Genomic DNA, 27,571 nt, shown 5'->3' with positions numbered 1-27,571 from the left:
TTATATTATTGATTAATAACATCAAGAAATCAGTACTATTTTAATGAACCCCTTCAAATTCCAGTAAAGAAAATATTTAAAATACTCCGTGGGTTTGGGATGTTTGTGTTCATGGTGTTAGGAGCGAAATAGTGACATTGCATATGATTGCTCTTCCTAACACTCTGTAGTAATTTCTTTCCTCCAAGCCTTTTAACGTGAGCTGGCCTGAGTCTCAGTACTCACACATATTTCCCCTTGAGAACATGTTTGAGTTTCTAGAAGAAATGTAGCTTTTTCAGGACCTTTGACCAAGGGATTTTTTTTTAAAGAAAGCTGTCTTAGTTTGTCTTGTTGGAAGATTCTGGAGGCATGTGTAGAGTATCAAGGCAGGAAGGAAGCATCCACACAGTAAGCATAATCAGCTAAATCGAGCACGGTGATCACTGAATGAGCAAAAAGTCAAAGGATTGATTGTTCATGTTTCTAGTTTTATTTCCTTCATTGCCTATAGAGAGTTCATTAGCAAATCAGAATTACTTGATGCTACTTCTTTATGTATAATCTTTATGCAATTTGCTACCACATTACACAACTTAGACACCTTTCCTCAACACCGTGCTGCTTTGTCTGTTGAGGAATTTGTGATCTAGAGTTCAGTTGCAAATAAGTACTTTCAGAGTTAGCTTTGCTGAGCTAAAGTAATCTTTTCCCCAGTCCATTCAGTCTTCATCACTGGGTTCATTGATGTCATTTCCATTATGATTATGATTATGATTATGATTATTATTTGGTTTTGGGGTCAAACTCATGGCCTTGTGCCTGAATATGATTATTTCCAATCATCTACTCCTCTTGGGTGTGTCTGCTTTCTTTTTTTCCCCGCTAGGGCTTTTAGGTGTGCCAGTAAGTTGTTTGTATGAGATGTCTCAAACTCTGGAGCCCCTTAATGTTATGAACTTTCCTCTTAGTACTGCTTTCATTGTGTCCCATAAATTTGGGTAAGTTGTGCCTTCATTTTCATTGAATTTTAGGAAGCCTCTAATTTCTTTTTTCATTTCTTTCCTGACCAAGCTGTCATTGCGTAGAGTTGTTTAGTTTCCATGTATGTGTAGGCTTTTTGATATTTCTGTTATTGTTGAGGTCTAGTTTTAGGCCATACTGATCTGATAGGCTACAAGGGATTATTTCAATCTTTTTGTATTTGTTGAGGCTTGCTTTATGCCTGAATGTGTGGTTAATTTTTGAGACTGTTCTGTGAGATGGTAAAAAGAACGTGCTTTTGAGTTTGGGTGAAAAGTTCTGTAGACTTCTATTAGGTCCATTTGATTTAGGACCTTTGTAAGTGTCATTTTTTCCCTATTTAGCTTCTGTCTAGATAATCTGTCCTTTGGTGAGAGTGGAGTGTTAAAGTTTCTCATTATTAAGGTGTTGGGATGGATGTGTTATTTAAGCTTTAATAATGTTTCATTTACAAATGCAGGTGTTCTTGTATTTGGGACATAGATATTCAGGATTGTGATGTCCTCCTGGTGGATTTTTCCTTTAATGAGAATGAAATGCCCCTCTTCATCTTTTTGATTAATTTTGGTAGATATTAGGATAGCTACCCCAGCTTGTTTTCTGGGTCCTTTTGCTTGAAAATAATTTTTCCATCCCTTAACTCTGAGGTAGTGTTTATCTTTGTTGCACAGGTGTGTTTCTTGGATGCAGCAGAATGTAGGATTCTGTTTCTGCAACCATTCTATTAGTCTGTGTCTTTTTATTGGAGAGTTGAGACTGTCAATAGATAATAGTGATCGATGAATGTTAGATTCTTTTATCATGGAGTTGGTGCTATTACTTTGCTTCAATGCTTGTTTTCTTTTATTTTTTGTTGTGAAACTATCTATATCCTGTGTTTTCTTGGGTGTAGGTGATTTTATTGGATTGGAGTTTTCTTTCTAGTATCTACTGTAGGGCTGGATTGTTTAAATTTAGTTATGTCATGGAATACTTTGTTTTCTCCATCTATGTTGATTCAAAGTTTTGTTGCATACAGTAGTCTTGGTTGGCATCTGTGATCTCTATGCTTATGCATGATATCTGCCCAGGCCCTCTGGCTTTCATAGATTCTGTTGAGAAGTCTGGTTTGTTTCTGATAGTTCTACCTGTATATTTCCTTTACTATGTTCAGGTATGTGCCTTTTATCCCTGATCTCTCCAATACTTTAAACATGAATGGATGTTGGATTTTGTCAAATGCCTTTCAGCATCTAAGGAGAAGATCATGTGGTTTTTCTCCTTCAGTTTTTTTATGTGGTGGATCACATTGATTGATTTCCATATATTGAACCACCCCTGCATGCCTGGGATGAAGCCTACTTGGTCTTAGTGGATGATGTCTTTGATGTATTCTTGTATTCGGTTTGCAAGTATTTTGTTGAGTATTTTTGCATCAATGTTCATGAGGGAGATTGGCCTGAAATTCTCTTTTTTTGTTGGGTCTTTGTGAGTTTTAGGTACCAAGGTGACTGTTGCTTCATAGAGTGAGTTTTGTATTGTTCCTTCTGTTTCTATCTTGTGGAATAGTTTGAAGAGTATTGGTGTTAGTTCTTCTTTGAAGGTCTGGTAGAATTTGGCACTGAAACCATCTGGTCCTGGGCTTTTTTTGCATGGTAGACTTTTGATAACAGCTTCTATATCTTTAGGGCGATATAGGACTATTTAATTGGTTTACCTGGTCTTGATTCAGCTTTGGCATGTAGAAATGGTGAAGAAAATTGTCCATTTCCTTTAGATTTTCAAATTTTGTGGCATATAGACTTTCAAAGTAAGACCTACGTATTGTTTGGATTTCTTCAGTGTCTGTGGTTATGTCCCCCTTTTCGTTTCTGATTTTGTTGATTTGGATAGTTTCTCTCTGCCTTTTAGTTAGTTTGGCTAAGGGTTTGTCTATCTTGTTGATTTTCTCATAGAACCAGCTCTTGGTTTCATTGATTCTTTGAATTGTTTTATTTGTTTCTAATTTATTGATTTCAGCCCTGAGTTTGATTATTTCCAGCGTCTATTCCTCTTTGGTGTGTCTGTTTCTTTTTTTCTAGGGCTCTTAAGTGAGTCATTAATTTGCTTGCATGAGATGTTTCAAATTTCTTTTTGAAGGCACGTAGTGCTATGAACTTTCCTCTTAGCACTGCTTTCATTGTGTCCCATAAGTTTGGGTATGTTGTGCCTTCATTTTCATTGAATTCTAGGAATGTCTTTAATTTCTGTCTTTATTTCTTCTCTGATCCAGCTGTTATTTAGAAGCAAGTTGTTCAGTTTCCATGTGTGTGTAGGCCTTTTGCTATTTGTGTCATTGAGGTCCAGTTTTAGTCTATGGTGATCAGATAAGATACAAGGGATTATTTCAATTTTCTTGTATGTTTTTAGGCTTGCTTTGTGACAAACTATATGGTCTATTTTGGAGAAGGTTCCATGAGATGCTGAGAAGAAGGTAAATTCTTTTTTGTTTGGGTGGAAGGTTCTGTAGATGTCTGTGAGGTCCATTTGATTCATGACCTCTGTCAGAGTTATTGCTTCTTTGTTTAATTTCTGTTTTGTTGACCTTTCCTTTTTGAGAGTGGGGTGTTGAAACTCCCACTATTAATGTGTGGGGGTCTATGTGTGGTTTAAGTTTTATCAAAATTTCTTTTACAAATGTGGGTGCCCTTGCATTTGGGGCATAGATGTTCAGGATTGTGATATCTCCCTGGTGGATTTTTCCCTTGATGAGTATGAAGTGACCTTCTCTATCTCTCTTGATTGATTTTGGTTGAAAATCTACATTATTAGATATTAGGATGGCTAGTCCTGCTTGCTTCTTGTGTCCATTTTCTTGGAAAACCGTCTTCCAGCCCTTTACTCTCAGGTAATGTCTATCTTTGTGCTTTAAGTGTGTTTCTTGTATGCAACAGATTGTTGAGTCTTGTTTACATAACCATGCTGTTAGTGTGAATCTTTTTATTAGAGAATTGAGTCCATTGATGTTGAGGGAGATTAATGACCAGTGGCTGTTAGATCCTTTGATATTGATGTTGGCCATGGTAGTGTGTTTGTGTGTTTGGCTACTTTTGTTTTGCTGTAGTGAGGTTATTTATTTTCTATGATTTCTTGAAAGTAGTTAGTTTTCTTTGGTTGTGTTTTTCCTTCTAGTATCTTCTGTAACACTGCATTTGTGTGTAGGTATTGTTGAAATTTGTTTTTGTCATTGAATATCTTGTTTTCTCTGTCTATGAGGACTGAGAGTTTTGCTGGGTACTGTAGCCTAGTCTGACATCTGTGTTCGCTTAGGGTCTGCATGATATCCGCCCAGACCCTTCTGGCTTTCAAACTTTTTGTTGAGAAGTTAGGTGTGATTCTAATGGGTTTGCCATTATATGTTACTTGGCCTTTTTCCCTTGCAGCTTTTAGTATTTTTTCTTTGTTCTGTATACTTACTGTTTTTATTATTATGTGACAAGAGGATTTTCTTTTCTGGTCTAATTCATAAGATGTTCCTACAGGCCTTTTGTATTCTTTTATTATTATTATTTTTTTATTTTATTAATTACACTTTATTCATTTTGTATCCCCCCATAAGCCCCTCCCTCCTCCCCTCCTGATCCCACCCTCCCTCCCCTTTCTGCATGCATGTCACTCCTCAAGTCCACTGATAGAGGAGGTTCTACTCTCCTTTCTGATCTTAGTCTATCAGTTCTCATCAAAAGTGGCTGCATTGTCCTCTACCATGGCCTGGTAAGGCAGCTCCCCCCACAGGGGGAGGTGTTCAAAGAGCAGGCCAATCAGATTATGTCAGAGGCAGTCCATCTTCCCATTACTATGTAACCAACTTGGACACTGAACTGCCATGGGCTACACCTGTGCAGCCCTGGGTTATCTCCACGAATAGTCCTTGGTTGGAGTATGAGTCTCTGGGAAATTCCCTGTGTTAAAATTATCTTGTTCTGTTGCTCTGCTTGTGGAGTTCCCGTCCCCTCCAGCTCTTACTATTTCCCACTTTTTACATAAAATTCCATTCACTCTGCCCATCAGTTGGCCATCAGGCTCAGCATCTGCTTTGATAGTCTATAATGCAGAGGCTTTCAGAGGCCCTCTGTGGCAGGTTCCAAGGTTGTTTCCTGTTTTCTTCTGGCTTTCAGAGGCCCTCTGTAGCAGGTTCCGAGGTTGTTTCCTATTTTCTTTTTCTTCTGATGTCCATCCTCTTTGCCTTTCAGGATGGGGATTGAACATTTTAGTTAGGGTCCTCTCTTTTGCTTAGTTGGTTTAGATGTACAGATTTTAGTGAGTTTATTCTATGTTGTATGTTTATATGAGTGAGTATATACCATGCGTGTCGTTTTGCTTCTCGGACAACTCACTCAGGATGATCCTTTCCAGGTCCCACCATTTACCTGCAAATTTCATGATTTCCTTATTTTTCATTGCTGAGTAATACTCCATTGTATAGATGTACCACAGTTTCTGCATCCATTCTTCAGTTGAGGGGCATCTGGGTTGTTTCCAGCTTCTGGCTAGTACAAATAAAGCTGCTACAAACATGGTTGAGCAAATGTCCTTTTTGTGTACTTGAGCCTCTTTTGGGTATATGCCTAGGAGTGGTATGGCTGGATCTTGACTGAGAAAGTGCCAGATTGATTCCCAGAGTGGTTGTACAAGTTTACATTCTCACCAGCAGTGGAGAAGGGTTCCCCTTTCTCCATAACCTCTCCAGCATGTGTTGTCCCTTGAGTTTTTCATCTTGGCCATTCTGATGTGTAAGGTGAAATCTCAGGGTTGTTTTGATTTGCATTTCCCTAATGGCTAATGAGGTTGAGCATTTCTTTAAGTGCTTCTCTGCCATTCGATATTCCTCTACAGAGAATTCTCTCTTTAGCTCTGTTCCCCAATTTTTTAAGTGGATTACTTGGTTGGTTGTTTTTCAGCTTGTTTAGTTCTTTATATATATTGGATATGAGTCCTCTGTCAGATAAAGGTTTGGTGATAGATCTTTCCCAATCTGTAGACAGTCGCTTTGTTTTGATGATGGTGTCCTTTGCTTTAGAGAAGCTTTTCAATTTCATGAGGTCCCATTTATTGATTGTTGCTCTTGGAGCCTGTGCTGTTGGTGTTCTGTTCAGGAAATTTTCTCCTGTACCAATGAGTTCTAGGGTATTCCCCACTTTTTTTTTCTAGCCGATTTAATGTGTCTGGTTTTATGTTGAACTCTTTGATCCACTTGGACTTCAGTTTTGTGCAGGGTAATAAGTATGGATCTATTTTCATTTTTCTACATGTAGACATCCAGTTGGACCAGCACCATTTGTTGAAGATGCTGTCTTTTTTCCATTGTATGGTTTTGGCATCTTTGTCACAAATCAGGTGTCCGTAAGTGTGTGGGTTTATTTCTGGGTCTTCTGTTCGATTCCATTGATCCACCATTCTGTTTCTATGCCAGTACCATGCAGTTTTTATAACTGTTGCTCTATAGTACAGCTTGAGATCAGGGATGGAGATACCTCCAGAAGATCTTTTATTGTAGAGGATTGTTTTAGCAATTCTGGGTTTCTTGTTGTTACCTTCGAAGTTGAGAATTTTTCTTTCCAGGTCTGTAAAGAATTGTGTTGGCAATTTGATGTGAATTTCATTAAATCTGTAGATTGCTTTTGGTAAGATGACCATTTTTACTATGTTAATCCTGCCAAGCCATGAGCATGGGAGATCTTTCCATCTTCTCATATCTTCCTCTAATTCTTTCTTCAGAGACTTGAAATTTTTTTCATATAAGTCTTTGACTTGCTTGGTTAGGGTTACACCAAGGTACTTTATGTCATTTGTGGCTATTGTGAATGGTGTTGTTTCTCTAATTTCTTTCTCAGCCCTTTTGTCTTTTGTATACAGGAGGGCTACTGATTTTTTTGAGTTAATTTTGTATCCGGCCACTTTGCTGAAGGTGTTTATCAGCTGTAGGAGTTCCCTGGTAGAGTTTTTAGGGTCACTCATGTATACTATCATATCATCTGCAAATAGTGATAGTTTGACTTCTTCCTTTCCAATTTGTATCCCCTTGATCTCCTTCAACTGTCTTATTGCTCTAGCAAGGACTTCCAGCACTATGTTGAAGAGATATGGAGAGAGTGGGCAGCCTTGTCTTGTCCCTGATTTCAGTGGGATTGCTTTGAGTTTCTCTCCGTTCAGTTTGATGTTGGCTATAGGCTTGCTGTATATCGCCTTTACTGTGTTTAGATATGTGCCTTGTATCCCTGATCTCTCCAAGACTTTAAACATGAATGGATGTTGGATTATGTAAAATGCTTTTCAGCATCTAGGGAGATTATCATGTGTTTTTTTTTCTTTCAGTTTGTTAATATGGTGGATCACATTGATGGATTTCCGTATATTGAACCACCCTGCATACCTGGGATGAAGCCTACTTGGTCATAGTGGATAATATCTTTGATGTGTTCTTGTATTTGGTTTGCAAGTATTTTGTTAAGTATTTTTGCATCAATGTTCATAAGGGAGATTGGCCTGGAATTCTCTTTCTTTGTTGAGTCTTTGTGAGGTTTAGGTACCAAGTTGTCTATGGCTTCATGGAATGAGTTTGGAAATGTTCCTTCTGTTTCTATTTTGTGGAACAGTTTGAAGAGAATTAGAGTTAGCTCTTCTTTGAAGGTCTGATAGAATTCTGCGCTGAAGCCATCTGGTCCTGGGCTTTTTTTGGATGGGAGACTTTTGATGATTGCTTCTATTTCTTTGGGGGATATAGGATTATTTAATTGATTTACCTGGTCCTGATTCAGCTTTGGTAAGTCAAATCGATCAAGAAAATTGTCCATTTCATTTAGATTTTCAAATTTTGTGGCATATAGACTTTTGAAGTAAGACCTAATGATTGTTTGGATTTCCTCAGTGTCTGTAGTTATGTCCCCGTTTTCATTTCTGATTTTGTTGATTTGGGTGTTGTCTCTCTGCCTTTTAGTTAGCCTGGCTAAGGGTTTGTCGATCTTGTTGATTTTCTCAAAGAACCAGCTCTTGGTTTCATTGATTCTTTGAATTGTTTTATTTGTTTCTAATTGATTGATTTCAGCCCTGAGTTTGATTATTTCCAGCCTTCTACTTATTTTTGGTGTGTCTGCTTCTTCTTTTTCCAGGGTTTTTAAGTGGGCCATTAAGTTGCTTGAATGAGCTATCTCGAATTTCTTCTTGAAGGCACTTAGTGCTATGAACTTTCCTCTTAGCACTGCTTTCATTGTGTCCCACAAGTTTGGGCATGTTGTGTCTTCCTTTTCATTGAGTTCTAGAAAGGCTTTAATTTCTTTCTTTATTTCTTCCCTGACCCAGCTGTCATTTAGAAGCAAGTTGTTCAGTTTCCATGTGTGTGGAGGCTTTTTGCTATTTCTATTGTTGTTGAAGTCAAGCTTTATTCCATGGTGATCAGACAGGATACAAGGGATTATTTCAGTCTTCTTGTATCTGTTGAGGCTTGCTTTGTGACCAACCATATGGTCTATTTTGGAGAAGGTTCCATGAGGTGCTGAGAAGAAGGTAAATTCTTTTGTGTTTGGGTGTAAAGTTCTGTAAATGTCTGTGAGGTCCATTTGATTCATGACCTCTGTCAGAGATATTGTTTCTTTGTTTAATTTCTGTTTTGTTGACCTGTCCTTTGTTGAGAGTGGGGTGTTGAAGTCTCCCACTATTAATATGTGGGGATCTATATGTGGTTTAAATTTTATCAATGTTTCTTTTACAAATGTGTGTGCTTTTGTATTTGGGGCATAGATGTTCAGGATTGTGATATCTCCTGGTGGAATTTTCCGTTGATGAGTATGAAGTGTCCTTCCCCATTTCTTTTTATTAATTTTGGTTGAAAGTCTATTTTATCAGATATTAGAATGGTTACTCCTGCTTGTTTCTTGGGTCCATTTGCTTGGAAAGTCATCTTCCAACCTTTTACCCTCAGGTAATGTCTATCTTTGTGCCTTAGGTGTGTTTCTTGTATGCAACAGATTGCTGGGTTTTGTTTATGTATCCATTCTGTTAATCTGTGTCTTTTTACTGGAGAGTTGAGTCCATTGATGTTGAGAGAGATTAATGACCAGTGGCTGTTAGATCCTTTGATTTTGATGTTGGCTGTGGTCATAAAGTTCTGTGCTTGGTTGCTTTTTGTTTTAGTGTAGTAAAGTTAATTATTTCCTGTGTTTTCTTGACAGAAGTTAATTTTCTGGGTTGTATTTTTCCTTCCAGTGTCTTCTGTAATGCTGGATTTGTGTGTAGGTATTGTTGAAATTTGTTTTTGTCATTGAATATCTTGTTTTCTCCGTCTATGGGGACTGGGAGTTTTGCAGGGTATAGTAGCCTGGGCTGACATCTGTGTTTTCTTAGGGTCTGCATGATATCCGTCCTGGCCCTTCTGGCTTTCATAGTTTCTGTTGAAATGTCAGGTGTGATTCTAATGGGTTTGCCATTATATGTTAGTTGGCTTTTTTCCCTCCCTTGCAGCTTTTAGTATTTTTTCTTTGTTCTGTATACTTACTGTTTTGATTATTATGTGGCTGGAGAATTTTCTTTTCTGGTCAAATTTGTCGGGTGTTCTGTATCCTTATTGGCTTCTCCTTTATGTTGGGGAAATTTTCTTCAATGATTTTGTTGAAAATATTTTCTGGGCCTTGGAGAAGGGACTCTTCTTTTTCCTCTATTCCTATTATTCTTAGGTTTTGTCTTTTCATATTGTCTTGGATTTCTTGGACGGTCTGTGTCAGGAATGTTTTGGATTTAACATTTTCATTGACAGATACATCAATTTCTTCCATTGTATCTTCTACACCTGTGATTCTTTCTTCCATTTCTTGTAGTCTGTTGGTTATGCTTACCTCTGTAGTTCCTGTTTTCTTCCCTAAATTCTTCCTCTCCAATATTTTCTCCCTTTGTGTTTTCTTTAATTTTTCTAGTTCTATCTTCAGGTCTTGAGTTGTTTTGTTTATTTCCTTTACCTGTCTGCTTGTATTTTCCTCTTTTTCTTTTAGTTCCTTCAACTCTGTCTCTTTTGTTTCTTTCAGTGATTTAATTATTTCTTCTCTGAAGGCCATAAGCTGTTTGGCTGCATCTTCCCGTATTTCTTCATGGATGGCCATAATCTGCTTGTCTTTAACTTCCTCCATTTCTTTACGGATAGCCATGATCTGTTTGGTTTTATCTTCCTCTAATTCTTTACGTATTTTTTTTGTTTCCTCTATTATCCTCTTCATCAGCATAGATGTAAGGTCATCTTCTTGATTTTCTATTATGCTGCGTTGTCCAGGGCTGTTCGCCCCTGGATGGCTGGGTTCTGGAGATGCCATATTGCTCTGTCTTTTGTTGGTTGAGCCTTTACGCTGACCTCTACCCATTGGGCTGATTTAGGTGTTGGCTGTTAGTTTCTGTGCTTCCTGGAGTCCTGAGGTAGGGAATATCCCCTTGGCCGGAAGATCATTTTTCCTGAAGGAGTCCTTCTCTGCTTTTTGGTTATGGTCACTGTATGGCCAGTGTTTCTCAGGAGTTGCCACTGCTCACCTCAGGTTTATAGTCCTGAGTAGTAGCTGTGGTCTTTGTTAGGCAGGGGGGATCTCCTCTTACCAATAGAAGTTCTCAAGATAGCTGCCCCACTGCTGGGTTTCTTGTTATAAATTTAGTGTGCTGCTGCTCACTAAATTTCCAGGTACAGTCCTCTTGAAGAACCTGCTGATTCCTTAGCTGTGGGGTTTTCTTTCCACAGGGAAACTCAGTCTGTTATTCTGGGGCACACAGCACAGTTCTGTCCGGGAAAGTAGAGGTGCACTCAGCAAGTCTCTGGGCCTGAGGCTGTGTTCTCCGCTCTGGGCCTGGAGGATGTGCACCTAGGTTCAGTTGGCGCCTGGGGGCGCTGCTCTGGTCTGGAGGCTGGGTGCCTCACTCTGGACCAGAAGCTGTGTGCCCCTGTCTGTGATGGAGGCCGCAGGCACTGCTTGGTCCAGACGCTGTGGGTGCCGCCCTCTTGAAAGACCAGGGATTCCAACAGTTTTGACAGTCTAGCTAGGGATAACTGGTTGATCCTTGGCACAGTATCTGAGGGCTGCTGTAATGGCTCTCTGGTTTTTGTAGGTCTGAGGATGCAGCTGTGTGTTCCAGTGCCCTCTTGGAACTCAATAATGGTGGCTGAGCACAGCGCTCCTGCCTAGAGTCTGCGTGAATGCCTGGATTCTTTTGGTGCTGGGTGTCCTAAGCGTTAGAGCTGATGATCCCCTCCGCTGGGTGTTTCCTCATGCCAGAGACACCCAGTCTTTGCTTTGGGGACCACTGTTTTATCTGGGGTGGTGAGTAGAACCCACAGGCACAGATGCCTGCTTGTGGCTCCACCTTTCTGGCCATTTGGAGCCTTGGCTGCTGCCTAAACTGGGTAATTTTCCCTAGACCATTTTGGGGTGGGGATGTCGGCTGAGTGCTCTGAGAACAGACCAGCCGTTTCCCTCCCTGTGGGTTTGCACCTGCCAGTGAATCGCAGTCTCTGGGGCCTGGTGCCCTGGTGCCCACAGTTCTATTTGAGCCAGCGAATCAGGCACTCAGGCAGGACTCTGTGCTTGCACCTGGGTCCTGGCTCTGGGTCCGGGCTGGCTCCTGGGGCACCAGTGGAACCCGAGTCTTTTCCAAGGGATGTCTGGGTAACCTGAGGTCGGTCCCAATTGTTTCCTGCTCCGTGGGGTTATCTCTCGACTGGGAAATCCAGTCTATGGAGTTGTGGGCTTACAGTTCAGTCTGGGACCATGACCAGATCATGCTGGCATGTAGCTCTGGGCTGGCGACCAAGCGCCTGGCGGAACCAGGATCTCTTCCGCAGTTTAGCCGGGTGAGTTAAAGCTGATTGAATCCTCCACTGTGGGGTATCCTCTCACCTGTGAAACACAATCCCTTGCGTTTTATGGCCACGAGTTCTGATTGCTGGTCACTGTGCCAATCCTGCTGTGCTGCTCCTCAGAATGAGAGTCCTCCCGGCGCCGCCATCTTGCCCCGCCCTCCAGCCTCTTGTATTCTTATAGGCTTCCCCTTTAAATTGGGGAAATTTTCTTCAATGATTTTTTTGAAAATATTTTCTGGGCCTTGGAGGAGGGAATCTTCTTTTTCCTCTATTCCTATTATTCTTAGGTTTTGTCTTTTTATGTTGTCTTGGATTTCTTGGATGGTTTGTGTCAGGAATTTTTCAGGCTCATTATTTTCTTTGACGGATACATCAATTTCTTCCATGGTATCTTCCACACCTGAGATTCTTTCTCCCATCTCTTGTAGTCTGTTGGTTATGCTTACCTCATGAGTTTCTGTTTTCTTTCCTAGGTTCTCCCCCACTGTGATTTCCTCCATTTGTGTTTTCTTTAATTCTTCCAATTCTATCTTCAGATCTTGAACCATTTTGTTGATTTCCTTCACCTGTCTGACTGAATTTTCCTGTTTTTCCTTTAATTCCTTCAGCTGTTTGTTTGAACATTCCTCTGTTTTTTTTTTTTTATTTATTTCAATGACACAAACTTTTTGGCTGCATCTTCCTGTATTTCTTTACGGATGACCATAATCTGTTTTATTATATCTTCCCCTAATTCTTCACGAATTTTATTTACTTCCTCCATTAACCTCTTCATTAGCATAGATGTAAGGTCATCCTCTGAATTTCACTTATGTTAGGGTGTCCAGGGTTACTTGCCCTTGAAGAACTGTGTTCTGGGGATGCCATTTTGTTTTGCCTTTTGTTGGTTGTGCTTTTTCACTGGCCTCTACCCATCTCTCTGTCTCAGGTGTTGTCTATTAATTTGTGGTGCCTGCTGAGTCCTGGGGCGGGGAGAACCCACTTGTCGGGGTTCTGAATTTCTCCTCTGCTTTTTGGGTATGGTTAACTGAATTATGGTGCTTCTCAGGAATTGTCACAGTTCACTTCAGGTGTTTGGACCTGTATGGTAACTGTGGTATTCAGGACGGGTCTCCTCTCATCAGGAGAGGTCCTAGTGATGGCTGCCCTGCTGCTGGGTTTCTTGCTCTGAATTTAGTGAGCAGCAGTTGTTGCTCTTAAGGTGTAATTGTTGGGTGCAGCCCTCTTGAAGGAACAGGGATTTCCACAGTTTTGTCAGAATAGCTAGGGATAACTGGTTGATCCTTGGCACAGTATCTGAGGGCTGCTGTAGTGGCTCTCTGGTTTTTGTAGGTCTGAGGATGCAGCTGTGTGCCCCAGTTCCCTAGGGAAACTCAATAATGGCGGGTGAGCACAGTGCTCCTGCCTGCAGTAGAAGGCTAGAGTCTGCGTGAATCCAGAAAGTCTTTTGGTGCTGGGTGTCCTGAACATTAGACCTGATGATCCCCCAGCTGTGGGGTTTCCTCCTGACAGGGACACCCAGTCTTTGCTTTGGGGACTGCTGTTCTGTGATGGCGAGTAGAACCTGCAGGCACAGTTGCGCGTGGCTCCACCTTTCTGGCCTTTGGGAGCCTAGGTGTCTGCCTAAACTGGGTAATTTTTCCCGAGACCTTTTCTGGGTGGTGGTATCAGCTGAGTACTCTGAGATCAGACCAACCATTTCCCTCCCTGTGGGTTTGCACCTGACAGTGAAACTCAGTCTCTGGTGCCCTGGGGCCCACAGTTCTATATGAGGCAGTGAATTAGGTGCGCAGGCAGGGCTCTGTGCTTGCACCTGGGTCCCTGGCTCTGGCTCTGAGCTGGCTCCTGGGGCGCCCTCGGAACCCGAATCTTTTCCAGGGGATGTCTGGGTGACCTAAGGTTGGTCCCAATCATTTCCTGCACTGTAGGGTTATCTCTCAACTGTAAATTCCAGTCTGTGATGTTGTGGTGCCCACACTTCAGTCTGGGATAGTGACCAGTGCAAGCTGGCGAGTGGCTCTGGGCTGGCGACCAAGTGCCTGGTGGAACTGGGATCTCTTCCGCTGTTTAGCTGGGTGAGTTAAAGCTGATTGAATCCCCCACCTTGGGGTATCCTTTCACCTGGGAAACACAATCACTTGTGTTTTATGGCCACGAGTTCTGATTGCTGGTCACTGTGCGGATCCTGTTGTGCTGCTGGTCAGAATGAGAGTCGTCCAGGCGCTGCCATCTTGCCCCGCCCCCTATTTCTTAGTCTTAGATTTAATCTTTTCATGGCATCCTTGATTTCTTGTGTATTTTATGTTTCGAGCTTTTCCAATTTTACCTTTTCTTTGAGAGATGTATCAGTTTCTGCAATTGTATCTTCAGCATCAGAAATTGTCTCTTCCATCTTTGTTGATGATACTTACTTACCTTTGTGGTTCTTGATCTCTTCTCTGTTTCCCAGCTCTCAGGTTTTCTCTGTTTGTGTTTTCTTTATTATTGATTCTAATTCTGTTTTCATATCTTGCACCATTTTCTTCATCCATTTGAATGTGGATTCCTGTACTTCCATAATGGCCTCTTTTTTTTGTTAATTTCCTTTCTATATGCCACTTCTTGTGCCTCTACTTGTGCCTTTATCTGTGCCTCTATTTGTTTGGCTGTATTTGCCTGTATTTCTTTGAGACCTTTTATTCATTTCTTCTTTATATAACTCTAATAATTGGATAAGCACAGATCTGAGATAATTTTTTATCTTTCCAATGAATTAGCATATCTGTTGATTTTTGGGGTTGCTGGTGAAGCCATGATGTCCTGATTTTTGTTGGAAGTGTTCTTATGCGGACCTCTAGCCATCTGTTTATCCTTAACTTTGGCTGTGTTTTCCTGGAGTCTGTACTTCAGATTGGGTCCATCTCTCTCTGGTGTCTGGAATATTCTTCAGGAAGATGAAAGAGGTCCACCAGTTTGAGAGTGGGTGTTGGTGTTTTAGCTGTTGCTAAGGGAGGAAGGTCTTAGGCACAAGTCTGCAAGCCCAGTCATATGCATGGAAGTGTGCCTTGAAGGACAGGTTGCTAGGGCATGTAGATGCCTGGAAGGGTGGAGCTTAATTAAGTGCAGGAGTGGCTGCTGGCACTGTTTGCAGGCACAAAGTCCATGTGCAGGTGCCCTGATTACTTCAATGGCCTACAGGCCTGTTGTACTCTCCTCCTTTTATTCAGATATGTCTGGGTTCCAGGAATTGTTTACCTGGATTCCACTGGTAGACCAACAGAACAGGGGCTTCAATATTAAGAACACTGTCCCAAGGATCCCTATGTTGGCCAGAGTGGGGCTGTGGTTAGGAGGGATCAAATGTCTGGCCACTAGTTTATAGGGACTCTGGATCTGGGGCTCTGCACACACTAATTTGAAGGTGCATTCACTCACTCACAGGCCTAATTGGAAAGCATAGGGCTTTCCATTTAGCATTTGGGCCTGCAAGGGCAAATGAAAGTGTAAGAGATCTGTCAGTTCAGTGGTGTCTACCGTTTGGCTGCCAGGCAGGGAGACCCATGCTTGGGCTAGCCACCTCTGCTGTTTCAGTCACCCAGCATGGAGGTTCCTGCTTGGGGAAGCTGCCTTGATCTCCTTCTTGGGCTAGCTTTCCATCCACCTCAAAGACCTGGGAGGGCCCATCTGCTTTCTCCATTATCAAGTTCGGAGGCTTGTGCTTGGATCAGTGGCCACTGCTGGCTGCCTTTGCCAAGCAGTGAGGCCTGTGCTTGGGGCAAAGGGAAGTATTGGGTTGTTGAATATTTGCCACTATCAGTCCCTGGAGATGTCCATGGGTGACCTCGATCCAAACTGACCCAGCTCAAGGGTTGGCCCCTGTTGCCCAGTGTAGCCTGCGTGGTCGTTTCGCCAGCAAGAATGCACACGGACACTAGGATTCTTCTGCAGCAAGCGTTTATTCAGCAGTAATGAGAGGAAGACCCCGAGCCCAGGAATGGCACTGCTTATATACACCCTAAGGCGGCGTGTGGTCTATGATTGGCTGCTTACTCATTACCTCACAAGACACCCTGGGCTGGGCCAAGACTTGGCGTGCTTTTGCCCTTGCACATGCGTAATATTACTTGTCTTCCAGGGTCAGAGCCGGATGTCGGCGCCATCTTGTAATGGCGTTTTGCCCGGGCATGCCCAAGCGGCTCTCCACATCTCCCCCTTTTTGTTTTATTAGAAGCTGACCAACAAACAAGAACACAACGGGCGGAAGTAGAGGTTTGATCCCTAGTGTGAAAAATGGGGCATTGTACTAGAGCCAGCTACAGGCCCTTCACCTGTATGCGACTCTAGACCCATCCCGTACCTTTTTCCAGGGGAAGGATCTTGGGTACAACCTTCATGCAATCAAACATGCTTCCCAGAGAACTGCCTATTATGAGCCTTTCTCTGTGCAGTGCTTAACCTCGCATCCCGAATGTGAAGAAAATTAGACCATTACCACTTGTGACACCCTTCCCTGTGCAATGGAGCTCGACTCCTAGGGGTGCATGGGCTGTCAGCGAAAGGCACTCAGTTTTTTGTCAGCATTGAAAGCCACATTGCGGGGGAGGAACCCTGTTCCATGGCTGCAAACGCTTGAGCAATTACGACCTTGTCACGTTGTTGTTGGGCTTTGAGCTTACAGACCAACCAAAGTGAGAACACTAAACCGCAAACTAAGGCAGTGCCAAACAGGCCTACCCCCACCCACTCTTTAAAGAAAGAAAAGGCTGAAGAGATCCAGGAGGAGAGTCCTTCAGTCAATGACAGGTCCACTCGTGTCGAGTTGATGGCTATCACTGCCGCTTGCAATGATTCGAGAGTCTCATCAAACCCTTCCGACCACTTTCCTCTGCAGGCACGTCCTTTGGGGAGTCATCTTCAGGTATCACAAGCTTCCATGTCAAGCGTTCCGGTCACCAAAAGGGATTATCTTCTTCCTGTGGGAAAACACAGACAGCTCCCCTGGATCTTATTAAAATAGGATCCGGGCCTTTCCATTGACCAGTCAGGACATCTTTCCATTTGACCATTTCTTTAGGCCTATCGGGCTCCAGACAATGATGATCTGCTGCCGAATGGCCCTGACTGTCCAAATTTAGAAAATTAAGGGTGAAGAGTGCTAAAGAGATAGTCACTCGTGGTACTGAGGGCAGAGCCTCCTCGACTCCCCCTTTTTGTTTTATTAAATAAGATTTGAGTGTGTGATGAGCTCGTTCTATGATGCCTTGTCCCTGAGGGTTATATGGGAGACCTGTCAGATGGTCACCCCCATCTGGGGACAGAATTGTCCAAATTTTTGGGAAGTATAAGGATTTTAGGCTTTCCCCAGGCACTCCATGCCTCAAGGCAATGCTGAATGACATACCTGTTCTTTAACCAGCCTTGTAGCGGCTTCCAGCTTTTCAGAGGAAAGGGAGCATTGAGGAACCCATACGGCCTCCTCTGTGAGCCAAGATATGGGCATGAAACCCTCAATGGCAACTAATGAAAACCCCAGGCCTTGTTTCCCTGCATTACTTTCCTGTGAAATCGGGTGTAATCTCCCTTGTTCCTGTTTACCAAGGCCTTTTCCTTTCTTATAACCCATCCTTTTCATTATATCAACAGCTTGTTGAGAGTACTCATTGGTCAATGCCAATCCCAAGTCTTGCAAGATGTCTCTTCCCCAGAGATTAACGGGGAGAGGAAGTACATAAGGTATGAAACTTTCTGTCTGACCCTCTGGTACTTGCCAGGTCAACGGGCATGAGCTGACTGCAGGGCTGGCTTCATATCCTAACCCTTGTAAGGAATGAGATGATTGTGTAACAGGCCATGCCCTAGGCCACCAATTTGAGGAGATAATGTTCCGGTCAGCCCCAGTATCTAAAATGCCAGTGAAAAGTTTCCTCTCTATCTGTAATTGTAAGGTAGGCCTAGTTTTTAAATCAACCACCAAGTGAGCAAAGTCAGTTCCTGAAGAACCGAACCCTTCATTGCCCCTTGTCGTTCCTGTGGATGGGAAAACATCCTGCAAGCTTGGAAGGAGAACTAACTGGGCAATCCTATCTCCAGGGGAAATGGAAAATATTCCTTGCGGACAAGAACAAAGAACTTGAAGCCTTCCAGTATAATCTTGATCTATTATTCCAGGATGGATAATAAGCCCCTTTAGGGTAAGAGAGGAGCGTCCGAGTATCAGGCCAACACTTCCCTTGGGCAGAGGGCCCTCAAACTCAACTGGAACGGGCTGAACACCCAATTGGGGCATCAATAAGAACTGGGAGGTGGAACAGAGGTCCAATCCTGCTGATCCTCTTGTTGCTCTACAGCTGGATAGACCCTCCTGTTGCCTGCTTGTGTCCCATATCTTTTGGGGCCCTGAAACCCGTTTTTTTTTTGGAATATTTTTATTCCTCTCATTAGGGGGGGCTTTATGCTGAATAAGTTTTCCCTGAATATCCCTAACTGAACGACATTCATTGGCCCAATGATTACCCTTCCTACATTTGGGGCACAATCCTGGAACTTTCTTTTGTGCAGTAGCACAGCAATCTCGCTTCAAATGGCCTGGTTTACCACAGCTATAGCAGGTTTTATTGCCTCCTGGACCTGAGCGGCTCTTGCTCTGCAGGATAGCCGCTGCTGGGGCATCATGGTAAATAATTTTTCCTTGAATATCCTTAACCGACCTACACTCATTGGACCAATGGCGTCCTTTTTTACACTTTGGACAGAGACCAGGGATCTTTTTCTGCTGTTTAGTCTGACATTCTCATTTGAGATGTCCAGGTTTTCCATAGTTGAAACAAACCCTAGAATTCTTTGATTGACCTTGGCTTCTGCTTTGTAAAATAGCTGCCGCTAAACCAGCATTTGTAAGAGGTCCTCCCAGTCCTCGGCAGATTTTTATCCAGTCTGTTAATCCCTTATTTCTCCTTGGGAGGATAGATGCTTTACATTCAGGGGAAGCATTTTCATAGATTAATTGTTCTATCATTGGCTTAACTCATTCCGGATCACCAAAGATCCTGCCTGCTGATTCCGTCATTCGGGCCACGAAATCAGCAAAAAGCTCCTGAGGACCTTGAATTATTTTTGTTAAATGACCTGTGGGTTCCCCCTTTTTTGAAAGTGCTTTCCAAGCTCTAATAGCAGCGGTTGAAACCTGCCCATAAGCTCCCCATTCATAGTTGGTCTGATTGTTGGCATATTGACCTTGTCCTGTTAAGAGATCAAAGGTCCATTCTCTCTGGGGACCCACTTCCAAGGCATTAGTCCGAGCTTGAGCTCGACAGGCGTCATACCATAGTGCCTGCCATTCCATATACTGACCCATGTTAGGTAAGGCAGCTTTAATAGTGGTCTCCCAATCATTAGGAGTCATAGCCGTGGTGGCAAGTCTCTCTAGCTGCATAATGGTAAAATTAGCATCTATACCATATTTATTGACAGATTCTGCAAGCTCTTTGATCTGAGGGTAATCTACGGCTACATGAGTGCGTCCTCCTTCAACATTTTCCCATACAGGGTACTCGAGAGAAATTTGCCTTTGAGCCTGGGAGGACATAAATGTCTTAGAGCCTCCACCCAGGGAATAAGGCGGGGGAGCAGAGGGAGTGGCAGAAGCAGCGGGCCGAGAAGAGACAGCACCTCGACTTCCTGCTTTTATTTGCTTTCGATTTTTCCAGGGCGGCCACTCGTCTGGGTGGTACCTCTCTCTCTCATAGCGAGTTGCTTCCTCTTCTAGATCCTCCTTCTCAGAAGGACTCAGCTCCTCAGATTCAGAACTATCAAGCCCCAAAGCCTCCAATTCTTTTATTAGATAAAGAGGCTTCTTTTTTGGGTTTTTCTTTCCCTTTTTACCTTTCTCTCCCAGGGCGTCCTTTCCCTTGTCTATCCTGTCTGTGGACTTACCGTCCACAGAAGGGCCTTTTTTCTTAGAGACATCTCTTTCTTTTTCTTTAAGGGCCTCTAACCTTTTATCCCGTTCTGTTTCTGACATGCTGTCTTGTATTTCCTCTAACACCCCTTGGCCAGCTGCCACAGATGAGCGGCATTTCTTATCTTCTAAGCAAGATTTTAAAACCAAAAGAAGGAGAACGAGCGCTACTATCACAATAGGGAAAGCTACAAGAGCTCCTGCCAATTGGGGTGAAGGATGAGACAATTCAAGACCAAACATGCTATCCTGTAGTTCCCCTAAAACGGCTTCTCCCTCTAATATAGCGTGGCAGCAATTTGAATCTTGCAAGCAAGAGCAATATCCGCCCACACAAAACAAAAGAAAAGCCAAGAGAACCACTCCTATAGCCACGAGGGGCTCAAGGAACATGTCTCTCAGAGCTTACCTGAGACTGCAGTTCTGAATCCTCCCCGCAGTGGGGGGGGGTCTCCTCAGCGCCGACGATGGTCGGTAGCCCGGCGTCCCGGGTTTCGGCACCAGTTGTAGCCCGTGTGGTCGTCTCGCCAGCAAGAACGCACACGGACACCAGGATTCTTCTGCAGCAAGCGTTTATTCAGCAGTAATGAGAGGAAGACCCCGAGCCCAGGAATGGCACTGCTTATATACACCCTAAGGCGGCATGTGGTCTATGATTGGCTGCTTACTCATTACCTCACAAGACGCCCTGGGCTGGGCCAAGACTTGGCGTGCTTTTGCCCTTGCGCATGCGTAATATTACTTGTCTTCCAGGGTCAGAGCCGGATGTCGGCGCCATCTTGTAATGGCGTTTTGCCCGGGCATGCCCAAGCGGCTCTCCACAGCCCAGGAAGCCTCAATATTGTTCTGGTTTCAGCTGCCCCTCCACTCACCAATTTCAGAGTTTTGGATCCTGTGCTCTTCAGATATGGTGTGTACTGGTCACCACCATCTCGGACTCTACTCATAAGTTTAAGCTCATACAGTAGAACTATTACTGTAACTTACATTATTTATTATTTTCTTTTAAAAACATCTGTGTTAAAAACCCATCTTGTAAGTTTTAATTTTTAAAGGTTTTAACTTTGTCTGTTAAATTATTAGAGAAGACAGGGAAAGGTTGAAATCTTGTTAGAAAGTTGTAACGAAACAAATACTAATAAAAGTATTTATTAGATTCTTGAAACACTTGTTGCATTAATGCATATTCATAGTGGGATATCCGGATGTAGCAAAGCTGAAGTTTTCTAAGCTGCATTTCATTTTTGGGGTGCATTTTGTCTATTCATGAGGCACATCTGGACAGCTGGTCACTGATCTTCATTTTATAAACATGTAGGATATTTATCTATAAAACAGACTTTAGATACAGAGCCTTTGGGGTCATTATCTAGATTTTTCCCTTTCATATTTGCATCTTAAAATTTACTGCCTTTCCCTTAGCAGTTTATGTTAGCTTCATACAAGGATGAAATCTAGTAAGTATTTAAGGCAGAAAAGTGATTTCTATGCCTCAACTTTTTTGAATCTGTCTACTCACTGACCTCTGTTTGTTTTGCTAGGAACATCCTGTGTGGACTGACTTGTAAAATATTTATATGGTTGTTAAAGTAGTTCTTGAGGTAGAAAGATGTACTGACGTAAGAGACTGAAACAAAAACCATGTGTCTTACAGTTCCTATTGCCTTGAAGAGACACAGCAACTCTGCGATGACCATGACAACTCTTATAAAGGAAAGCATTTAATGGGCTTGCTTACAGATCAGAGGTGCAGTCCATTATTGTCATGGAGGGAAGCATGGTAGCTTGCAGGCAGACCTGTTGCTGGGGAAGTAGCTAATCTACACCTGGATCTGAAGGCAACAGGAGAGTGTCCCTTGGCCTGGTTTGGGAATTTGAAATCTCAAATCCCACCCCCTAGTGACAAACCTCCTCCACCAAAGCCATACCTACTCCAAAAAGGCCACAGCTCCTTCCTTATGAGCCTATGAGTGCCATTTTTATTTATCCCTGCCACATGCCTTATGAAGGCAGACATGGTGCTAAAAAAGGAGCTGAGATTTCTACATCTTGATCTTGTTCTATAGGCCTCAGAAGGAGACTGTGTGCCACACCAGGCAGAGCTTCAGCATATGACACCTCAAAGTTTGTCCTGATAGTGACATACTTCCTCCAACAAGGATAAACCTACTCCAACAAGGCCACGCTGCTTAACAGTTCTACTTCTTATGTATTATGGGGAGCATTTTAATTCAAATCACCACAGAATGTCTCAAAATGATTGAGACAACTGAATGAGTGAGAAGTGGGCCATGAGAGTATCCATAACAATGTATGCTTTGTTATTTTAAACTTTGTTTACTTTATTTACTTTGTTATTTCTACACAAAATTGGGTAGCAAACAATCCTAAAAACTTCAAAAGTGAGATATTTTATTTATAGAAAATGTGTTATTTCTGTTAACATTTGCAATGATAGATATGTATAAGTCTTCATGCTGTGAGCTGTACTGTGATCAATTATATTGCTGTCTTTTCTTCTTTGTAGTGTATGCCAATCAAAGGCTTAGGATTCGTGCTTGGAGCCTATCAGTGCATTTGCAAAGCAGGATTCTATCATCCTCGTGTCTTCTCAGTGAACAACTTTCAGAGTAAGTGCTCTTTGCCTCTGCACATAACACATCCACAGACAGTCACTCAGAAGAAATAAGCTGTCTTACTGTGAGAAGAGTATGTATGTTGGGACTTCAAGGCAGAAATTCTCACTGACAGCCTTCACGAAATCAGGGACTTCAGCTGAGTGTTATAACCTGAGCTGTTAGAGAGTGTGACCTAAACAGATATCTTGATCCAGCTTGGCCAGATCTGCAGCTGGAAACCCAGCACTGTGCTCAGATTTAACAAGCAGAAACAAGGACAAACAAGCGAAACTTTCAAGCTCTGGGATTTCTAGAATTTAGGAAACATACAACCATGGTGATAATGTTTTTAGGATGTTGATGCTTTTCTTGGGTGTGTATGTGCATGTTTGCATGCCTGCTTTTGTGAATGCATACCTAGCTAACACAGTGCCAGAGCTACTGTGGCATTCATCATATCTGAATCATAACTTATGAATCATAACCTATGATTCATCACCAAAAGGGTAGATTTAGTTTGTGTTGTGTGAAGGTATTTGGTATTTTGTATCTGGTTTACTCACATTTGTTCTTAGCTCCCACCATGTGACTGAAATAAAACATCTAAATATCGTGGGATCAGAGAATGACTGTGCCGCTCACTTATAACACCACAGAAGAAGCTGGCTAACCGTTAACAACTTAGCTTGATTTAATTTGCATATTCCTACTCTTCCTTTCATTTTAAAAGCTGTTTTGTAAAAATTATAGACTAGACCCACTCTTTTTTTTTAAGTATTAGTTACAGTTTATTAACTTTGTGTCCCAGTTGTAGCCCCCTCCCTCATTCCCTCCCAATCTCACTCTCCCTCCTTCATCTCCTCCCTGCTCCTTTCCAAGTCCACAGATAGGGGAGGTCTCCTCCCTTTTCATCTGATCCTAGCTTATCAGGTTTCTCCAGGACTGGCTGCAATGTCCACCTCTCTGGCCTAGCAAGGCTGCTCCTCCCTGGGGAGGGGGGAGGTCAAAGAGCCAGCCACTAAGTTCATTAGACCCACTCTTTTAAGAACTAGCTGATTTTATTATGTTTTTCTTTTAAGTCTAACTTCCATGTTGTGCACACTGTTTCCAGAGAGAGGAGGCCATAGTTTCTAGAAGGATGATCAGTAGTTGAGTGTAGCTCTGACCTCAGCGTGTACCTAACCTTGACTGACTTTACTTAGTGACAGAGAAGGCAGCCAGTTATTGTAATAATTTGAAGCCCATAAAGTACTTTTAGGCCAGATATATCTTCCCTGATGAAAATCCAGCATTCAGTCACTTCCTTAAAGAAAAAGCCTAACACTCTGACCAGGAAAATGAATATTATCAACAAAGGTCGATACAAGCATTCATACTTCTTATCACATATAAGAATATATTATATGACTTCACATTGTAATATATTATTTTTTATTAATATCAATCATTTAATCATAGTAATTCAGAAAATTATAGAAGTGACTTTCATGTTTTAAAAGTTATATTATCTAAAATTAGCACACAAAATAATGGGTCTCATTATGGCCATTTCATACATAAACATACTGTATCCATTACCCTCTTTTGACCCTCCCTTCTCCCACTGATCCTCTTTCTCCCCAAAAGGGCCCCTTTACTTTAGTATTATGTGCAATGTATATGTATATACAATCTAGATTCTGCATAAGAGGACATACAACATTTATCTTTTCCTCTGTTACCCTTTTGCTTCTCCCTCTTTCCATTAGTTCCCCTTCCTCCTCCAATAGTAGATTTTCTACTTCCATGTCATATAGATGAATATGTAAATGTATGTTCCACATTATGCATATGAAAACATGATATTTGTCTTTCTGAACATGTAAATTCTATGACCAAGTTCATGGCATATAATGATTTCATAGATATATTTAAATGAAATATATATATATATACCTATATAAACCAATACTATTGATGATACATATAATCAGATAATCCTTAAGGTCTGTTGATCATGAGCACCATATTTAAAATTTTTCGTTATGTTGAGATAACTCGTGACTTAGGCTAGAACTTTGGAGAATGAGTTTTATCAGAAGAAAGATAGCAAGTATGTAGCAATGATGACCGTGAGGGAAGGCACTAAGAAGGAACATGCAGGAGGTCAGAGATAAGAGAGGGAGATTGGTTAGTTGCCTGATAGAGAGACCAAGCCCCAGAAAGCAGAAAGACTGTACTTCAAAGATAACCTTTACTGTGTTTAATAGTAGAATCTTAGAAAAGGATTCCACATTCCTACCTACAATCTATGTGCTCTCTGTGGAGGAGACTTTTAATGTGGTCCAGATCTCTTGGAGAAAATGCAAATGTGTTAAAAACCCCTTCAATATATAAAGTGATATAAGAACCTTTATTTGATCTAAGAATACGATAGACAGTGGCTTGTAAAGACCACCCAGGGTATGTCAAAATTATGTGATTTGATGCTAGGCTAACAGCTCTGAGACCTGGGTTCAGGCATCTTTTTGGAAATTGGTAGTCATGGGAGCTAATAGGAGTTGACACCTGGAGATAGCAGGATTTCAGAAAAACCAAGTCCTGATGTACGGCTGTCTCCACAAATCAAGGCTATTCACTTCCAGGTTGATGAAATGCAAGCTCATGATGTTCTCACAACTCCCAACCCCCACATTTATCTATCTTATTATGGATTCCATCTTCAAGAACATCTCTGTTTTATGCGGATGTAATACCAGATTTTTGGTTTTATTTCTTGTTGAAAGACAAGTTGATCTGAAAGAATCAACTTCAGTTTATGTACTCTTCTAAATAAATCCAAGTTACCAATGACCCACAGCTGAAGATGGCAACCAGTACTTTACCCTATCAAGTGCTAATGCTATGCAAAGTACGTGGTACAAGAGGCAGAAAAGAAAGCATTTAAATCCTTCAAAATGAGTTGTTCAGGAAGAAAGAAAGAAGTTCTTTGTAAAAGACAAAGGCAGGAATTCTGAGTGCTGAGGCACAGGAAGGCTCTTTTGAGCTGAGCCTCTTGCTATGTAATGAGAGCCTTCTTTGATGAGGGGTGGTAGCTATACTTACCTATGGAGATAATAATAAACCTTGTAATGTTCTAAAAGATTATGATCTAGCAAAGCAGTGGTGGTAGTCTTTTTTTAAGGTCTATATCTTCACTAGCACCAGTAAGGGGTTCAGTTTCCAGTATCAGACATTATTTCCCTTCTCTTGAGTGGGTCTTAAGTTAGTTAGACAGCTCTTAATTGTCACCAACATGTGAGCACACTTTTTAAAAATATTTTATTTTATTATGCATACAATGTTCTATCGCATGTACGCCTGCATGCCAGAAGAAGATACCAGATCTTATTACAGATGGTTATGAGCCACCTTGTGGTTGCTGGGAATTAACCTCAGGACCTCTGGAAGAGCAGGCCGTGCTCTTAACCTCTGAGCCATCTCTCCAGCCCCATGTAAGCACACTTTATCACACTTTTATGCATATCTTGCCACCCTGTTAATTGTTGTGGCTCATAGGTATTGCAGCTGGGTAGAACTGTTTAATTGCTTCTCTTCTTCAGCACCTTGCATAGTATTTTCTGGATCCATAGAAACTAGATCACGTTAAAAAGCTTCAGGTCAGATCAATGGCCAGTGGTACCATTTTCACTGGAGACAAGTGTGTATGTTGGGGCTCTGTGGCCATGCTATCAAGTATTTGGGAACATTTTCATCATGCAGGATAGCTCTGGTCACTAATCTGAGGTCTGAACTTCTACCTGTAATGTCAGATATCAGTTAAGCACATAGCCTTTGGAATATGTCCTAGATTTGAATCCTACCTCAATGACTTACTTGAATTTTGACCTTGGCCAAATTATTTACTTCATATTATTTACCTTAGCTCATTTATATCATATGTAAAATGTGATAATATCACTTTTATGGAATTTTTATAAGGGCAGAAATGAGATAACAATGTTCTAGCCATGGTGGTTGGCACTTGGAATGCTCAAAAGCATTTCAGACAACCTTATTTGGAAGTTGTGTTCTCCTTCTTTCTCTTTCAGTTCCACTCACATTTGTCCCACTTCCCAGAACAGGAGCAGATCTGTCCTCAGAGGTTTTCAAGTTGCCCATCCTGTGATGTAGTGTTCTGAGTCACAACACTCCAGAATACAAGCATCTTCCTACCTGCCCAGTGCCTGAAACTATACATTACCCTGTCCTCCTCCCAATTCATCTATCTTATTGTTATGTTATTTTACTTTAGTGCTCTGCTGTTTAGAGATTTGCTTGTATTAACAGTTGTTTCTCAAATAAACATAACAGCCAGTCTTTCCCACAGCAAATCATTGCATTAGACAGAATATCTGTAGGTTTGTTTACAAATACATCAGTGACCATTTTCCTTGCAACCTTTAATCATTTTTATTTTCTCTTTCTATTTGTTTTCTCTTTCTGTGTAAAGATTCATTACTTATGTAGCAAAAAACATAAGGCTCTAAAAAGAAGACACAGCATTCAGAATCTTAAAAATAAAACTGTCACAATTCAAATTTAACAAACGCTGATGAGACAAAATATTTAGTCTTTTAAAAAAGTTTTATTTATTTTATGTGTATATGTGTTTTGCTTGCATATGTTTATATGTACCGCATGCATGCTTGGTACCCATGGAAGTCAGAAAGAGGGATCGTGGGACTAAAGATATGGATTACTGTGAACTACCATGTGAGTACTGGGAACTGAGCTCAGGTCTTCTACAAGAGAAACAAGTTCTCTAAACTGCTAAGCTTTCTCTAGCCATGGTATTTGATCATGTATGCTTTTCAAAGTAAAAAATAGCCTTTGTTGAAGAAGCTTGTAGCCCACCAACTTCTTAAAGCAAGAGTTCCCCAGGGCTGGGACTGGTTGATGCTTTGCACCTTTTGCAGTGTTGCACTGAGAAGAACCCAGCTTCTGGTGTGTGACATCACTGCCAAGAGTCAATACTCCAAACCTAGTCATGAGGCAATGGCAAGCAGCCACGCCAAGAGCTAGCTATAAAATTGACCTGTGTGGTCAGATATTTGGGGATCCAAAGATTTAGGAGTTTAAGGGGGTCAAAGAATTGCTCCAGATCAGAACCTGAAAATGTGGCAGTGGAACTCAAAACAGCTTGAATTTCAT

At 41.8% G+C, this 27,571-nt stretch overlaps 1 protein-coding gene across 1 annotated transcript in view; it reads left to right on the top strand.

Annotated features, from left to right (window-relative positions):
- Positions 1-27,571, top strand: part of Gpr158 (G protein-coupled receptor 158) — a 528,628-nt gene that overhangs the window by 226,337 nt on the left and 274,720 nt on the right. The window contains exon 3 of the mRNA XM_055593813.1: positions 22,309-22,411. Coding sequence (XP_055449788.1) covers positions 22,309-22,411 — 103 coding nt within the window. The remainder of the gene's footprint in view (positions 1-22,308; positions 22,412-27,571) is intronic.

This window comes from Psammomys obesus, unplaced genomic scaffold, assembly GCF_907164565.1.
Source record: "Psammomys obesus unplaced genomic scaffold, mPsaObe1.curated_primary_1811, whole genome shotgun sequence".
Classification (NCBI taxonomy): domain Eukaryota; kingdom Metazoa; phylum Chordata; class Mammalia; order Rodentia; family Muridae; genus Psammomys; species Psammomys obesus.
The sequence above is the reverse complement of the archived record's forward strand: the minus strand, read 5'-3'. Positions and strand labels throughout refer to the sequence as shown.